Genomic DNA, 13233 nt, shown 5'->3' with positions numbered 1-13233 from the left:
GTCCGGTCCTGCAGGGCTGTCCGGTGAGGAGGTGGTCCGGTGAGGAGGTGGTCCGGGCTGCTATCTTCACCGGGGGCGCCTCTTCTCCGCGCTTCCGGCCCGGAATAGAGGCGTTGCCTTGACAATGACGCAGAATTACGTTGGCAATGAACGCACCTCTGCGTCGTTGTCACGGCAACGTGACTATTCTGAGGCCGGGCCCGAAGCGCTTAGAAGAGGCCTCCCCGGTGAAGATAGCAGCCCGGAACACTATCCCACCGGACCACCTCCTCACCGGACAGTCCTGCAGGACCGGACCAGCGCCGAGCGGAGGTGAGTACTCAGAACTAAAGGGGGTGAGAGGGGGCTGGATGATGTTGAAGGCCGCAGTGGTCTTCAACCTGCGGACCTCCGGAGGTTTCAAAACTACAACTCCCAGCAAGCCCGGACAGCCGATGGCTGCCCGGGCTTGCTGGGAGTTGTAGTTTTGAAACCTCTGGAGGTCCGCAGGTTGAAGACCACTGCGGGTGGGGGAGTTCACTCGAGTATAAGCCGAGGGGGGTGTTTTCAGCACGAAAAATCGTGCTGAAAAACTCGGCCTATACTCGAGTATATACGGTAGTTGGGGTCACTGAGACATGGCTGGACTCCTCGCATGACTGGGCTGTTAATCTGCAGGGGTTTACATTGTTTTGCAAGGATATAATGAACAGAAAAGGTGGTGGAGTCTGTCTGTATGTAAGAAGTGGTATGAAAGTCAGTGTGAACGATGCCATAGTGTGTGATGATTCTGAGGATGTGGAATCACTGTGGGTAGAATTACAAAAGGAGGGAAATACTGAAAAAATAATATTTGGTGTAATCTACAGACCCCATAATATCACTGAAGAGATAGAAGGTCGGCTGTATAAACAAATAGAGAGGGCCGCCCGGGCAGGTACAGTGGTAATAATGGGAGATTTTAACTATCAAGATATAGATTGGGGCCGGGGGTTGGCTAAAACTACAAAGGGGAGAAAATTCCTAAATTTATTGCAGGATAATTTTATGGGCCAGTTTGTGGAGGACCCAACAAGAAGTTATGCCTTGTTGGATCTGATCATTTCCAACAATGCAGAGCTGGTTGGTAATGTAACTGTGAGGGAAAACCTTGGTAATAGCGACCACAATATAGTTACTTTTGACTTAAAATGTAGAAAACAAAGACAGACGGGGAAAGCAAAAACATATAACTTTAAAAAGGCAAACTTCCCTGGGCTGAGGGCTGCACTACAGGACATAGACTGGGGGGAGGTGTTCTCAAATACTGATACAGAAGGTAAATGGGACATCTTTAAATCAACTCTAAATAACTATACAGCTAAATATATACCAAAGGGGAACAAATATAAACGATTAAAACTAAATCCTACATGGCTGACAAATGAGGTTAAAAGAGCAATAAACAACAAAAAAATAGCCTTCAAAAAATACAAATCTGATGGGTCAGCTATAACATTTAAACAGTACAAGGAGCTTAATAAAATCTGTAAAAATGTAATAAAAACAGCAAAAATTCAAAATGAGAGACAGGTGGCCAAAGAAAGCAAAACTAATCCTAAATATTTTTTTAGATATATAAATACAAAAAAACCAAGGACAGAGCATGTAGGACCCCTTAATAATGATAATGGGGAGGTTGTCACGGGCGATCAAGAGAAGGCGGAGCTACTGAATGGGTTCTTTAGTTCTGTATATACTATGGAAGAAGGAGCTGACATTGGCCAGGTCAGTGCTGGTAACACATCATATAATGTATTGAACTGGCTTAATGTAGAGATGGTACAAGGTAAGTTAAGTAAAGTAAATGTAAGCAAATCTCCAGGGCCGGATGGACTACACCCAAGAGTTCTTAGAGAGGTAAGTTCAGTAATATCTGTACCCTTGTTCATAATATTTAGAGATTCTCTGGTGTCTGGTATTGTGCCAAGGGACTGGCGCAAGGCTAATGTGGTACCAATCTTCAAGAAGGGCTCTAGGTCTTCGCCAGGCAATTATAGACCTGTAAGTCTAACGTGCATTGTGGGTAAATTGTTTGAAGGACTTATAAGGGATTACATACAGGACTACATAGGGGATAATAGTATTATAAGTGATAGCCAGCATGGGTTTACTAAGGATAGAAGTTGTCAAACCAATCTAATTTGCTTTGATGAAGAGGTGAGTAGAAGCCTTGACAGAGGAATGGCTGTGGATATAGTGTTTCTGGATTTTGCCAAAGCGTTTGATACTGTCCCTCACAGACGTCTGACAGGTAAGTTAAGGTCCTTGGGCTTGGAAACTTTAGTTTGTAACTGGATTGAACACTGGCTCATGGATCGTACCCAGAGAGTGGTGGTCAATGATTCGTACTCTGATTGGTCCCCGGTTATTAGTGGTGTACCCCAAGGTTCAGTACTGGGCCCGCTGCTGTTTAATTTATTTATCAATGATATAGAGGATGGTATTAATAGCTCTGTTTCTATCTTTGCAGATGACACCAAGCTTTGTAGCACGGTATAGTCTATAGAGGATGTGCATAAGTTACAAGATGACTTGGATAGACTAAGTGTCTGGGCATCCACTTGGCAAATGAGGTTCAATGTGGATAAATGTAAAGTTATGCATCTGGGTACTAATAACCTGCATGCGTCGTATGTCTTAGGGGGGATTAAACTGGCAGAGTCACTGGTAGAGAAGGATCTGGGTGTACTTGTAGATCACAGACTACAGAATAGCATGCAATGTCAGGCTGCTGCTTCCAAAGCCGGCAGGATATTGTCATGTATCAAAAGAGGCATGGACTCAAGGGACAGGTACATAATACTCCCCCTTTATAAAGCATTGGTACGGCCTCACCTGGAATATGCTGTTCAGTTTTGGTCGCCTGTTCATAAAAGGGACACTGCGGAGTTGGAAAGGGTGCAGAGACGCGCAACTAAACTAATATGGGGCATGGAACATCTTAGCTATGAGGAGCGATTAAAGGAGTTACAATTGTTTAGTCTTGAGAAGAGACGTTTAAGGGGGGATATGATAAACGTATATAAGTATATAAATGGCCCATACAAAAAATATGGAGAAAAACTGTTCCAGATTAAACCCCCCCAAAGGACGAGGGGGCACTCCCTCCGTCAGGAGAAGAAAAGGTTTAGTCTAAAGGGGCGACACGCCTTCTTTACTGTGAGGACTGTGAATTTATGGAACGGTCTACCTCAGGAACTGGTCATAGCAGGAACAATTAACAGCTTTAAAACAGGGTTAGATACATTCCTGGAACAAAATAACATTAATGCTTATTCAGAATTATAAAACTATATCCCTTTCCCTTATCCCCTTACACCCTTCACTTCAATTCCCTGGTTGGACTTGATGGACGTATGTCTTTTTTCAACCATACTAACTATGTAAGTAACTATGTAACTAAGTAGGGTACCCCAGTTTCTTTCGAAGATTTCCCTAATTCTTTTGTGATCTTGATTGAAGGTCGTAATGAAGTTACAGCTGTAAATGTTTTGTTCTAGAGTGCCTGTTCTTGGAGCAGCTGATGGTAGGAGATCTTTTTGTTCCGTGTTTAGGTTGGCTGTGAATGCTTCTTTTAGAATTGAAGACGGATAGTTTTTCTGTTTGAATCTGTTGTGTAAAATTTTGATTGGGTTTTGTAATCCGAGGTGTTTGTGCAGTTGTGGCGGATTCTCCTGTACTGACTGTAAGGAATGTTTGTCAACCATTTTTTGTAGTGTGCACTGTGAAAGTCTAGGAAGCTGTTTGTGTCAACTTTTTTTAAGTGGGTTTTAGTTATGATCTTGTCATGTTGATGGCTCACATTGAGGTCCAATAAGACAATGGAGATTTGATCCATAGTGGCTGTAAATTCTAAACCCCAGTGGTTTTGGTTTAGGTGTTGGATGAAGTTGTTTGCAGTGGTGGGGTCTCCGATCCAAATGATGAATAGGTCATCGATGTAGCGTTTATAGTAGACAATGTGGGGGTTGAAAGCCAGAGAACCGTTGATATGTTCCGCTTCGAAACCTCCCATGAACAGATTCGCATAGCTGGGGGACACTCGAGTCCCCATCGCTGTTACCACCTTTTATTTGGTGGTAGAGGGTGTCCCCGTAGGAGAACACATTGTGGGTGAGTATGAATTGGAGGCTCTTGATAAGAAAGTCAATCTGTTTTTCCTTAAACTTGCCAGTATATTTGATACCTTTGGATACTGTTGGACTTATTTTTGGACTATTTATTCCTATGATATCTATTACAATTGAACTCCGTTTTTTCCAGCACATTTATTTCCATGTGCATATACCTGCTTACTGTGTACTGACTGCACACTAGGCTCATAGGCCCCCTAGACATACATATATAATCCCACATATATATATATATATATATATATATATATATATATATATATATATAAATGTGTGTGCTTTTGTTAGATATGTTCACATAAAAAAAAATTCTCTGCTGTGAGTGCCTGTTATTCTTCCACTCCCCTTGCAGCACACACATTTTTATCCAATTTTACCTGCCACATATACTTATGTGGTTCCCCCTACCCTGTATATTCTTTTACATATATATATGTATATACACAAATTTTACAAAATATTCTTAATGCCCTCACTTTCATGTGTAATGACTTTTATCCTTGTACCCATTGCGCTATCCTCTTAGCATTTGTTTTATGGACCTGAAGAAGGCACATGCTGGTGCCAAAACGCGTTGTCCGATTGTTCTAAACCACAATAAACTGTCCTGTGCTTTGTTGGCGTTCCGAATCCTTTTATTCCAGCAGTAGCGCTTGTCTAGAACCCCCGCTTTTTCTACTCTCCTTTTCCTGGTTTCTTTTAATCTTAGGGATTGTGAAGCCCTATGGTCTCCTCATGCTGTCGCCAACTCCAGGCTGTGTCATTCTGCCATATTATTGTCTTCTTATGCTGCTGCCACCTCTAGGCTCTGTCATTGTGCCGCCATGTGACTCCTGGTTAGATTGGGTTTTTTGGTCATACAGTATTAGTTCAAAGTAAACACCGGAACATTAAACATGGGAATCTAATATTAATCTTTAAATTTAAACAAATCGATGTCATTTTTTCAAGACCGGGGCCCTATGGTCGTCGACGTCATATTACCTGTGGAATTATAACAAGAATCCAATTAAACAGCTTGGAGCGCTAACAATGTACCATAACTGATTAAATGAAACATTCGCACATTTTCACAGTCAGGGCGGCACTGAGAGGCAGGGAGTGGGAACAGGTGGTATCTTGCCTGGCGGAGGACCGCCAGCTCGATTTTAAAATACAAGTACAAGCTTTTTCACTGCAACCACTTCTAGCTTTATGCGCCCACTTATCCAACGGCACAGAAGCTGAATGTGCTCCTGTCCAAGTTGCTGGTACTGCAGTCCCTCCCTATTCAAGTGGACACTCAGAGTATGGGGGTGTGCTGAAAGGCAGGGGCTGGAACAGGTGGTAGCTCACCTCGTGGCGGACCGCCAGCTCGATGGGTAATCAAAAAATGTAAATACATTTTAATTAAATTAAAATGACATAATAAAATCTGCCACCTCCAGATGCTCTGCAGCAGTGATTCCAATAGCGATGCCTGTAATCTGAATGTCATACTGAATAACAGTATTATTTCACTAACACAGCACACTCCCTATGCGTGTTAGGACAAAGCAAAGTGTTCTACACCCCTATTGAGGCTCTTTGTAGGCCAGAAATTATCGTTTTTAATAGTGATTGGCTGAAATAACTTCGACCAGAACCACATTTTTTCGGAATATTTGGCAAATCTGACGAATCGAATTTTCAAAAATTTGCTCATCTCTAGTACTGGGCACCAGTGTACAAAAAAGATATAATGGATCTGGACAGGGTTCAAAGACAGGCAACCAGAGTAATATGGGGAATGGGAGGACTACAGTACCCAGAAAGATTATCAGAATTAGGGTTATTTAGTTTAGAAAAAAGGCTTAGGGGTGACCTAATAACTATGTATAAATATATCAGGGGACAGTAGAGAGATCTCTCCCATGATCTATTTATACCCAGGACTGTATCTATGACAAGAGGGCATTATCTTCGTTTAGAGGAAAGAAGGTTTCTACCTCAGCACAGACAGTGGGTTCTTTACTGTAAGAGCAATGAGACTATGGAACTCTCTGCCAGAGGAGATGGTCATGGTGAACTCTGTAAAAGAGTTCACAAGGGGTCTGGATGCATTTTTGGAGAGTAATAACATTACAGGTTATGGATTCTAGATTTATAGGGACAGAACGTTGATCCAGGGATTTATTCTGACTGCCATATTTGGAGTCGGGAAGGAATTTTTACCTCTCAGATGAAGGTTTTTTGCCTTCTTCTGGATCAACTCAGTAGGGACTCATTAGGGTTATAGGTTTAACTTGATGGACTCTGGTCTTTTTTCAACCTTGTGAACTATGTTACTATGATGCTAGCTAGAAGTCTATGCAGAGAAAAGGTCAAATCTGCTGGCTGGACATGGAGTGGGGTACACTGCTGCCGGCTTCTTTTGCCTATATCTTACAATCGCAATCTAGAAAAAGGTTGAAGAAATTAAAGAATCTGTGGGTTAACTGGTAAAAACGTTTTCCCCAGGGTGTTTTTTTTTTCCCCTGGGAGGCGGGGTACTGATATGTATTTTATACTGTACCTTTTGCAAAAGGCGTGTGATTAAAGGGGTTCTCCACTGTCTTAACCTACTTTTGGCAGTTAGTTCTGTGGTTATACGTTGTTATGGCTTTTTTTCATGTTGCTAACGGTTCTGTATGTGGTGTTTTACTTACCTTTTTTCCAGACCCGGAAGCTGGTTTCTTCATTTGCTTCCTGCCTTGCCTGGACCACTTTGTTTATTTTCTTCCGCTGCCATCTAGCCATTGGGACGTCACCGTGGAGGGTGGTGTGTTGGAGGCCGGCCTGCCCCTCGCTCCATACGTGCCCGCCTCCCTCGCGACGGAATCCTCGGTCGTCATCAGCGAAGGCTGTCTGGACTTGCTGGGAGTTGTAGTTTTGCAACAGCTGGAGGCACCCTGGTTGGGAAACACTGCCATAGCAATAACCTTCAGGAGCTGTCCAGCGCTCCGGGACTCACCTCTGGCCAGGTTAGGGTTAACAATCCTCCAGTGTGTCAGGCCCGATGCTGACATCACTATGGCACATGCGCAGATGATCCTCCGGAGCGAGGACCAACTGCGCATGCGCCCATCACGGCATCCGATTCGCCGAAAGCAGCCCAATCCGCATTCAGCTTAGAAGAAGCTGAAAGTAAGGAGGGTGCGCTCTGATGACGACAGAGGATTCCGTCGCGCGGGAGGCGGGCACGTACGGAGCGAGGGGCAGGCCGGCCTCCAACACACCACCCTCCACGGTGACGTCCCGATGGCAAGATGGTGGCGGAAGAAAAGAAAAAAAGTGGTCAAGGCAAGGCAGGAAGCAAATGAAGAAACCAGCTTCCAGGTCTGGAAAAAAGGTAAGTAAAACACCACATACCGAACCGTTAGCAACATGAAAAAAAGCCATAATAACATATAGCCAAAAAACTAACTAACTGCCAAAAGTTGGTTAAGGCAGTGGAGAACCCCTTTAATTGTTAAAAATGGAAAGAAAAGTAAAGAAAGAAATGTATTTAAATAAACTTTATAAACTATGTAGCTATGTAGTTACTGTATATGGCATTTGTTTTACAAAAAAGAAAAAAATATGTGTGAAGGCGGCCTTTCTTTATTATCACATTATCAAGTGAAATAAAAAAAACTTTATAATCAATTTCACAAAAAAATTATCTTGCTCTATTTTAAAATTAGGACCATGGAGAACTATGTCTTCAAAGTGCACAATGTAAGAGTGGCTGTTGCCACAGGGAGAGCGGCGTGAGCCTTGCAAGATGTGCTCCAAAAGCAGCAGAAACTCAGAAATGTTCACCTTTGGTGAGTATATGTAAACAGCAGTTGAGCTGGGTTCTCTTTCACACATACAGTGTAAAAGTCCTGAAGATGACTATAACTCGAGCAGATTATAAAACTCTTCATGAGGCTGGTCCTCTTTCATTTCTTGTGGAAATGTATACATAAATACTTTGTAATGACACCTTTCATTTTACCATAAAATGTATGATGCAACAAAAAAAATATTTATTGGGACTTCTGTGCTTTGTTTTAAATTAGTGCACGTTATTGTAATTATGTTAAACCTGGCATGTTCTCTTTATTCTGTGGATTAATTTATTTAATTAATTAGAGGGGTGCTCCAAGGGAAGTTAATAAAAATAATTATTAAAATGCCCCAAAGCCACTACAATACCTGTTCTGTGCCGCCTGCAGTTATCCATGTGATCTTGCCAGCTCATGTGGCCCCTGTTGTCTCCTGAATATTCTTTATTTTCTTGCTTGAAGCCCAGTCTACAACTCCCAGCAGTCAGTGCAGCTCTGTGTAATGGCTGCCAGCCAGTAGCTATAGAGGTAGCCAGAGGGGTCCCCAAAGCAAATCTGCCCCATAAGAGACAGCATTATAATTGCCATATAGGGCCCTTTTGCAGATTTTGCATCGAGGCCCAGAAGTGACAAGCTACACCTCTGCTGCCAGGCTTTTGCTATTTGTGTGCATGCTGTGTTGTTGAAAACACAATGTACATGTATTTTCTTTCAGACTATCCTTCCCCCAGCAATAAATCATACTAAAAAAAGACACCGACAGCGCTCCGTAGTGTGATACCATTTTCAACAGGAATAGATGTACTAAAAGTGATGCTTACCACATCAAGTTACACACCACCAAGTGTAACTATGGAAAAGAGCAAAGGTTTTAGGTGCCTGCAGCCACTCCACGTCCAACTTCAATGTAAAAGCAAAAGTTTCCTCCAACGTATTGACTAGATTCAGAGGCGCTGGACACACAAACTGAAGGGATCTCAAGTTTATTCACCCATGATGCAATGCATTTCACAGTAAGACTGCTTCATCAGGCGTACTCAGGATGAGTATGTGTGTCCAGCGTTTGTGTGTCCAGCGCCTCTGAATCCCATTGATACGTTGGAGGAAACCTTTGCTTTTAGCAATAAATCATGATATTCTCTGAATGGCAGCAGTCAGTAATTAGATCTACAGCGGAAAAAGGGCAGTGGTATGTGCTGAGGAGACGTCTCTGCCAGGAAAATCCTCACACAGGGAGGGGAGGGAAGGTGTGGCTGTGAAGCCAGAAATCACGTGGTATTTTCCAGGAGGCTGTGGGCTAGGTCTCAGTGAGGGGTTTACACAAAGATAAGGTGGAACTGAATATGAGATCTTTCTCTCACTCCCTGCATGTAAGTGACAGCTGAAAGAGGGAGGCTGCCATATATAACTAATGAATGATATTTTGACAAATAAATAGGTTGGTGAGAGGGAAAGTATGGGCTATGGGTTTAGTTCCCAGAGCACCCCTTTAATGATTAAAATGATACTCATTTACATGTTATCAAGCTGTACTTTTAACAAAATAAGCATGTTTAAAATTATCCTATTCTGACCCCCTATAACTTTTTCTATATACAGGCCTGTATGAGGACTTTTTTTTTGCACCATGATCATAAGTTTTTATCAGTACTTTTGCACACATGTGACTTTTTGATTACTTTACATTCTATTTTTTTCTGGGCCCTGATGTGAACAAAAATCTGAAATTTTGGACAATTTTTTTTTTTAATCTTTACACTACTCACATATGAGATCATTAACATTATTGTCAGGATCCGGACTGGTATGCGGAGAGGACACTGGTGGTGGATCCTCTGTGTCAGTGAGGTGATGGCGTGGGCCGTACCAGGGGAACGGAATCTAAGGGGTTACTGGTTTTCACCAGAGCCCGCCGCAAAGCGGGATGGACTTGCAGCGGCAGGTAACCCCCGGGTCGGTCCACCCGTTAGGGACTCAACCTTACTGACAGCTGAGACAGGCGCGGTACACAAGTACTAGACAGAGGCGAGGTCAGACGTAGCAGAAGGTCAGGGCAGGCAGCGAGGTTCGTAGTCAGGAGCAACAGCAGAAGGTCTGGGTACACACTATAACGCTTTCACAGGGCACAAGGCAACAAGATCCGGCAGGGAACAGAAGGGGAAGCAGACTTTTATGCACATGGAAGCTGATTAGACTGATTGGGCCAGGCACCAATTAGCAGTGCGCTGGCCCTTTAAATCTGAGAGCCCCGGCGCGCGCGCGCCCTAGAGAGCGGGGCCACGCGCACCGGGACCCAGCAGGAGATTGGGACAGGTGAGTGGGACGGGAAGCGATCCTCAAACGGGCACAACCCGCTAGGCGGATCGCATCCCCGCCGGGCACAACAGAGCAGCGTCTCCAGTTAGCGCTGCTGACCGGAGCGCTGCAGGGCAGAAGAGGGGGACCCGGAGCGCTCGGCGTAACAGTACCCCCCCCCCCTTTGGTCTCCTCCTCTTTTTGGAGCCAAGAAACCTGGCAATGCGTTCCTTGTCTAAGATTTTGGCTTCAGGCTCCCAGGATCTCTCCTCAGGACCGCAATTCTCCCAATCCACCCAAATTTTTTTTTTTTTACCTCTGACCACCTTGGAGGCGAGGATCTGTTTGATAGAAAAGACATCAGAGGAACCGGAGACAGGGACAGGAACAGGAACCTTAGGAGAAAAACGATTAAGGATAACAGGTTTAAGTAACGAGACATGAAAAGAGTTAGGAATGCAGAGAGAGGTAGGAAGGTGGAGCTGATAGGACACAGGGTTAATCTGTCTCAGGACTTTGAACGGGCCTAAGAACCGCGGGCTCAACTTGTAGCTCGGGACCCGGAAATGAATATATTTGGCGGAGAGCCATACTATGTCACCCGGAGAAAAAACGGGAGGAGCCCTTCTGCTCTTGTCAGCATGTTTCTTCATCCGGGAGGAAGCCAATTGGAGAGAATTATGGGTGTCACGCCAGATGGAGGGGAAATCCTGAGTCAGCTCATCCACAGCAGGAACACCAGAAGAAGAGGGCAACGGGAGGGGGGGGAAGAGGGTGACGGCCGTACACCACAAAAAACGGAGATTTAGCGGAGGACTCAGAATTTTTTTAATTATAAGAAAATTCGACCCAGGGCAGGAGGTCGACCCAGTCGTCTTGGCAAGAAGAAACAAAGTGCCGAAGATAATTGCCCAAAACCTGGTTCACTCTTTCCACTTGTGGATTGTGGATGGTAGGCAGATGAAAAATGGGTGCAGAGAGCCCTCCAAAATTTAGAAACAAATTGCACGCCTCCGTGGAGGCGAAAAATTTGGAGGAAAATTTTTTTAGCCAACTGAGGTGCGGAAGGAAGACCAGGCAGAGGAACAAAGTGGGCCATCTTGGAGAAACGATCAACGACCACCCAAATAACTGTGTTACCATGTGAATCAGGAAGATCTGTAATGAAATCCATGGCAATTTGGAACCATGGTTGCTCAGGGACGGGCAAAGGATTGAGGAGTCCAGCAGGCTTCTGGCGGGGAGTTTTATCCCGGGCACAAACAGTAATAGCCCGAACAAAATCAGTAACGTCCCTCTCCAGTGTAGGCCACCAATACAGATGGGAGATTAGCTGAATGGACTTTTTAATGCCAGCATGACCAGCCAGGTGAGAAGAATGCCCCCATTTGAGGATCCTGAGGCGAAGACGTGGAGGAACAAAAGTCTTTCCAGGGGGGTTTGCCCCAGTGAAGCTGGAGCAGAGGAGACCAGGCACTCAGGTGGTATAATATGCTGCAGAGGGGCTTCAGACTCGGAGGCATCAGAAGAACGAGATAGGGCATCAGCTCTTACATTCTTGTCAGTGCGACGGAAGTGTATCTCGAAGTTGAAGCGGGCAAAAAACAACGACCATCTAGCCTGGCGAGGATTCAAACTGGAGGTAACACAAATTCTTATGGTCAGTGTAAATGACAATGGGGTGTTTGGAACCCTCCAAAAGATATCTCCACTCCTCGAGTGCTAACTTGATGTCCAGGAGTTCACGATTAGTGTTGAGCGGCATAGGCCATATTCGAATTTGCGATATTTCGGGAATATATGGACGAATATTCGTCATATATTTGCTAAATTTGCATATTTGTAATATTCGCGTTTAATTTTCGCATACGCGTAAATTCGCGTATGCGAAAATTAGCATATGCGAAAATTAGCATAAACCACAATTAGCATAAGCGTAAATTCGCAAATGCGGAAATTAGCATATGCGAAAATTCGCACACCAGTCTCACACAGTAGTATTAGAGCCTTCTTTACACCACACAAGCTGGAACCAGAGAGGGGTGATCACTGTGCTGTGTACTGTGAAAAAAAAATTAAAAAAAATAAAAAAAACGAATATTCGTAATTACGAATATATAGTGCTATATTCGCAAATATTCGCAAATTCGCGAATATGCGATATTCGCGAATAAAATTCGCATTGCGAATATTCGCGAGCAACACTATTCACGATCTCCAATAGAGTAGTTCTTTTCTGCCGGAGAGAAAGTCTTTGAGAAAAAACCACAAGTAATGTTCCGTCCAGTAGCTTTTTTTTTTGTAGAAGAATGGCTCCGGCTCCGACTGAGGAAGCATCTACTTCCAAGAAGAATGGTTTCAACGGATCAGGTCTGGACAAGACTGGTGCAGAGGCGAAGGCAGCTTTGAGACGTTTGAAGGCCTCATCCGCTTGTGGAGGCCAAGACTTTGGATTAGCATTCCTCTTAGTCAGAGCCACAATGGTGGAGAAGTGGGGAATAAACTGTCGATAATAGTTGGCGAATCCCAGGAAGCGTTGGATAGCACGGAGTCCAGAAGGGCGTGGCCAATCCAAAACCGCCAACAGTTTATCTGGATCCATTTGAAGCCCTTGGCCAGAGACTAGATAACCTAGAAAAGGAAGACTGTTGCATTCAAAGAGACATTTTTCAAATTTAGCATATAGGTGGTTTTCACAGAGTCTTTGGAGCACTTGACGGACATGACGACGGTGTTCCTCTAAGTTAGAGGAAAAAATCAAGATGTCATCCAAGTAGACCACAACACAGGTATACAATAAGTCCCGAAAGATCTCATTAACAAAGTCCTGGAAGACTGCAGGGGCGTTGCAGAGCCCAAAGGGCATGACTAGATATTCAAAATGTCCATCTCTGGTATTGAAAGCGGTTTTCCACTCATCACCTTTACGGATGCGAATAAGATTATAGGCGCCCCTTAGATCCAGTTTGTGAAGA

The 13233-nt window shown here is 44.1% G+C and overlaps 1 protein-coding gene across 2 annotated transcripts in view; it reads left to right on the top strand.

The window, feature by feature from the left end:
* LOC130356319 (colipase-like) overlaps positions 1 to 13233 on the top strand; it is a 131713-nt gene that overhangs the window by 103081 nt on the left and 15399 nt on the right. For both annotated transcript variants that reach the window (XM_056557644.1, XM_056557643.1), the window contains exon 2: positions 7838 to 7960. In XM_056557644.1, coding sequence (XP_056413619.1) covers positions 7838 to 7960 — 123 coding nt within the window. The remainder of the gene's footprint in view (positions 1 to 7837; positions 7961 to 13233) is intronic.

The sequence above is a fragment of the Hyla sarda genome, chromosome 2 (genome assembly GCF_029499605.1).
Source record: "Hyla sarda isolate aHylSar1 chromosome 2, aHylSar1.hap1, whole genome shotgun sequence".
Taxonomy (NCBI): Eukaryota; Metazoa; Chordata; class Amphibia; order Anura; family Hylidae; genus Hyla; species Hyla sarda.
Note: the sequence above shows the minus strand (reverse complement) of the source record. Positions and strands in the feature narration are given on the sequence as shown.